The 5,188-nt window shown below is 47.6% G+C and overlaps 1 protein-coding gene across 1 annotated transcript in view; it reads left to right on the forward strand.

The window, feature by feature from the left end:
- The first annotated feature begins 465 nt into the window (after nt 1–465).
- ATP2C2 (ATPase secretory pathway Ca2+ transporting 2) overlaps nt 466–5,188 on the forward strand; it is a 27,053-nt gene continuing 22,330 nt past the window's right edge. The window contains exon 1 of the mRNA XM_010163724.1: nt 466–564. Coding sequence (XP_010162026.1) covers nt 466–564 — 99 coding nt within the window. The remainder of the gene's footprint in view (nt 565–5,188) is intronic.

Raw genomic sequence — 5,188 nt, forward strand, 5'->3', positions numbered from 1 at the left:
GGATTTCCCCTGCCTGGAAGTTTACAAACAGGCTCAGCAGTGTGTGTAACTCATCTTGCCTCTACACACAGCAACCTCAGCAAAACAAGCTCCCTATCTGCCTGCCCGAGATGTGGCACCCGCTGACACTCCTCCCGCAGCAATTTCTTTCAGAGGGCAGAGGAAAACATAAAGCTGTAAGACCTCAACCTGCTCTTCAGGTGCTGACCAGGCACACACCTAAAGGCCACCTCACTCCTCTCTCAGCCACTGTCTTCAACACTGGCAGGTTTCTCCTGGCAGGGTTTTATGGGCGAAGCACGCTGCGCAGCCTCCGAAGGCGTGACTTGGCGGCAGGTAAACGCTGCCTGTCCCCGCCCGTAACCATAGCCCCGCGCTTGCCGGGGAATTCGAGCCAGCGCTGCCGGCAGCGGGTGGCATCATCCTGGTGGCCCCCAGGGCCCTTCCTACCACTGCACAGAGAAGATGGTAGAAGGAGGATTCACCAAATTCTTCCAGAAAAAGTTGTTTTCCCGCTTCACGCAGAAATATCAGCCCCTTGGAAACGGCGAGCTGGAAGAGGAGGTGAGGATTGCCTGTGCCTCTTGCCTGGACCTGCTGAAATCGTTTGTGTAATTGGGGTTAATTTTCTCTACTTTGTCTGCTTTGTCCCACCGGTAACTTGATAGTTCTGCCTCTGTGCTCTCCTCTCGCTGAGCCGAGTCATTCCCTGTGCAACAGGGGACGAGGTTAATGATGTTTACCAGGCAGCGAGGTGAGATGGGGATAGTTGTTTCTATGCAATCCTCCCAGGACGTATAGCTCGGGCCAAAGTCCTGGCCAGGGACATTGTTCTCTGCATTGAGGAGGTTCAAAATCAACAAAGCGCATAGCAGAGCGACTGCCGTGCCGTCTGTGGGCGTCGTGTGAGGCTTTAGGGTGTGATTGCACAAAATGCAAGTGCTGTCTCAGCAGAAGGGTGCGTGACGAGCGAGGCTGACCCTGTCCCCAGGGGTACCCCCTGCCACTGGTGCTGGTCGTGGGTGGATGGGCTGTGACCCTTCAGGTTGTCCTCTGTGCTGCTGCTGCAGTTATTGCTGGTGACAAATGGTTGAGAAGAGCTTTAGCTCAGCCTGGTAGAGTCCACTCCAAAATAGCACTTTCTTTACTTGAAAAATGCTGATGTACGAACATTGATTGCCCTTGCCCTACTTTCACTGCCTCTCCTTGGGGCAGATGGACCAAAGAGTGGCCAGTGGTGGTTTAGGTGACACATTAGCTGTTCTCCTTGTTTTTTTCTGTCACAAAACCTTCAGGTCTGGGATTATCTTATTATCACGTTTGCTTAGCACTGGGACTTCCATTGCTCAAGCCCCATTTTTTTCTCCCACGCAACAGATTGGTTGGGTGCCCTCCCACATAAACCCAGTTTGTTTAATTCCTTCAGCAGGTGGGGTTAGCCCTTAGTCCCATCCCAACAAGCACCATCCACACGCTTTGAAATATTCACGTTCTTTTCTGTGACCATCTGACTGAGTTCTTTTCTCAGATGTCATTTCAGCTAATCCTCTGCTCTCTTCTGAGTCTCACCTTTCCAGTATGGGGGTTGGGTTGGTCAGTGCTTACAGGGAGAAGAAAATAAGACATTGAATTCTTACCCCATTCACCATGCAGCGTGTTGTGAGATGCTGCTCTACACTACTCAAACATAGCTCAAAATAACAGGAAAGGAAGGTCTTGACGAGGTTACAGAAAGTGCCTGTAACCTCACTTTGATGGGAAGCTGAGATTTCTGATTGTACGTAGGCAGGAGGCCACTAGTAATTAGTCTGGCTTGTTCTTTGGTGGTACCATTTCTGTTGTGCCAAAGTAAATAATGACAGATATTTACTTCCAAATAGAAACCCTCGAATTTTAGCTCTAGTCTATGCAGAGTGTGATATATTTATAAGAGGACAAGGAAACAACCAGTGTTTTGGCTGCAACGGGAATTTGATAAATCAAGAAAGTATTCTCATGATTTAGGCTGGTAAATTATTCACATTTCTTCTAAGGATGGTATTTTGCTTCTTTATTTGAAAATAATTGCAGAGCACTTTCAGTCTGAGCGATCTTAAGTATTTTGGTCAAAGGGTTGTCCAGGGCCTTAAAGATGTGATTTCAGGTGATCTGATGGGACTGAAAACAGGATAAATACATAAACTGTGGGTCATGAAGGAAAAGCCCCAGTGCTGGTAGCTGCAAGGTGATGGCCAGGTGATGGTGTTATCTGGAGGGGGCAGAACAGTTAACTTTCTCATCAAAGCACAAGCACAGCCTGTGTCTAGACTCTGCTATCTACAGTTTCAACTCTTTAGCTACAATGACCCATTCAGAATCACGGGGAATTTTGGTGGTGCTGATTTGTGGTTTATGAGAACAGTGTGTTTCCTGCAAGAATCTGAAGAACATCCAAAGATTTTTCTTCTGAGCACCCAAGCGTGTGTTTGTGTGTGTGTGTGTGCGTGTGCGTGTGTGCGTGTGTGCACATGTCCGAGCACATGGACCTGTGTGTGTGTGTTTGAAAGTGAAAAAACCCGCTATGCACTGGGTGGATCACATCTCCTTTTCCCTTTGACCATGTACCAGGGCCACCCCTGTAGCACCCAGTGAACCCAACAGACACAGTCAAGGGCAGGTTTCCAAAGGGACTGCAGCCCTCTACCCGCAATGGTTTTTAACCTGATGAGATGGGTGGGTTTTGTAACACCATCCAGGGCAATCTGTCTGTCTCTGCATTGTGGAGTGGTCTCCATTTCCACACAAGGTGCCACTGGGAGAAGAATTCATCATAGAGATCTACTGCCAACCCACCAGGAACCTGCTGTGCTTTAGGGGCCTTTTCTCTTGTCAGCTTTAGAAAGAGCTGGCTTCTTCTCCCAGGCATATCTGGGTAGTAGATTTTAGTGCATTAAGATCTTCTCTAGATCTAGGACTTTTCCTTTGTGATTATTCAATTTCTCCTCACCAAAAAAACTTCTGATCCTTTCCCCCACAACACCTGATCCATTCAAGATTCAGCAGCTATGAGACAGAGTATGAGCATTTTTCTAGCCTTGTCCTACATTCAGGGCTAAATTACTATTCCAGTTTGGGTCGAGGCTTTTTTCCATTTCAGATTTCACACCAATGAACATTTATCTCCTGGAGAGTTTCACAAGCTCCATGTCCTCCTGGCTACACAGAGCATCCCTATCAGAATAGTTTTATTATCATGCAGGTATATATAATTTTTGTGGACCCTCAAATAAAACTAAATAGTGCAGCTTTCCTTCCAGGGAAAAAAAGAGAGACTGTGGAACTGCCTCTGCACAGCAGGGACACAGACTTTCCTCACACACATGTGTGTTTTCAGCACTTTAGAGGTGTGAAGCCCAATTCCTCACTTCTGAAAATCTTCCAGCAGGAAAGGAGTTAACACCCAGTCATCGATCCTCCAGCTCCTGCATTTTTGGGCTGAAGGCTGCAGCACCTCCCTCCTAGGAGACCTTATATAGGAACTTGCCTTAAACTTTTGGTATTTTTGGGGGGGCCTGGATGGAACTGGTTTGGGTGGGAGAGGAGGCTTCTCAACTGGGATCACTGTCAGCTGTGGAGCTGCAGCAATGAGGTTTTCCTGTAGGGATTTTTTTTTTTTTCTTCAAGGCCAGGTTGGCTGAGGCTTTGAGCAACCTGGTCTAGTGGAAGGTGTCCCTGCTGATGGCAGGGGGGTTGGAACTGGATGAGCTTTAAGGTCCCTTCCAACCCAAACCATTCTGTGATTCTGTGATGACAATGCCATCTTTCAGCTCAAGGGGTTTTGCTTTAGATTAAAGGGACCTGAAAGGTCTTTAAAAAAAAAATAAAATAAAAATTAAAAAGCCAGGTTTGAGCAGGAGCAAGAGAGCAGTTGGGGTGAGGGAAGAGGATGTGCAGCTGGGGGCAATGAGCCCAGAGTTTGGGCACTGCCCACCCAGCCTGGGTCAACCCTCACGTACCCTTGGGGGCAACTTAAAATCCAGGGAATAGTTTTAAAGCAGCTTTTCTGGAAAACTCTTGGCTTTTTGAACAACCAAAGTGTCTATTTTGACACTTTTATATCTGCAAGCAGAGAGCTGGGAGGCTTTATTTTGTGTAGAAATTCACGTATGGTATTTCTGCAACAGAAGTGGGATGGGGAGGCAAGAAACTGTGTGAGAGGAGCTGAAACCACGGCAGTGGGTGGGAAATGGGGGCTCAGCTATGGAAGCCCATGGAGGCAGCCCCTGGCTTGCAGGGCTGTGGCTTGCTCTGGGTTGGTTTCTGCACATTCCCTGCACCCCTGAAATGCAAGACCTCTGCCTGCCATGGGCACCACAAAAAGCAAGGAAAGGGGTTTTGAGGGAATGGATTGATTTATTTCTTTTAGGAAGGATGAAGAATATACAAGAGAGAGTTTCTGCTTAATGTTTTAAAGAGCTTCTTGTTAGACTAAATAACCTGCCTCAGACTGGATTACAATACATTAGCTGGTCCAAAGTAACCTAAGACAGGGGAAAAAAAGTATGCAAAACCTCAGTAAAGGCAGAGGAGGGGGGAAATCCCGAGCACTGATCTGTTGGGCTGTTTGCCAGAGCGTACAGAAAGGGCTGTGTACTCTGCAGAAAGCCCTGTGCTTTCTTCATTCCAGCGTGGGCTGCTCGGCAGGACAATCAATGGATTGTTTCAGGATGAGGGATGTGGAGGCAGCAGCGCAGGTACCAGCAGTGCTGGGCTTTGAGGTGTGCTGGGGCTGGAGGCTGCACAGCCATGACCAGCACAGCTCCCAGCCATGACCAGCTGCTCTTTACAGCCTCCAACATCAAAGCAAGAGATAAACTAATTTATTTTTTTATTATTATTATTTTTTAACTTCTTCCTGCCCTGCTGCATGGAGTCGTGCACTCTTGTACTCGAGTTATGGCTAAAGGATAAAGGTTAAAAATGTAAATAGATAATGTTGATAGCCCACATCTGTTCTACAAAGTAAATAGGAAAGAAAGAAACATAGCATGTTGTGAGTTGGAAGGGACCCCCAAGAATCATCCAGTTCAACTCCTGTCCCTGCACAGGACAATCCCAACATTCACACCATGTCCCTGAGGGCCTTGGCCAAATGCTGCTGGAATCTTGTCAGGCTTGGTGCCATCAGCACCTCCCTGGGGAGCCTGTT

This window comes from Antrostomus carolinensis, unplaced genomic scaffold (genome assembly GCF_000700745.2).
Source record: "Antrostomus carolinensis isolate BGI_N321 unplaced genomic scaffold, ASM70074v2 scaffold7310, whole genome shotgun sequence".
Taxonomy (NCBI): domain Eukaryota; kingdom Metazoa; phylum Chordata; class Aves; order Caprimulgiformes; family Caprimulgidae; genus Antrostomus; species Antrostomus carolinensis.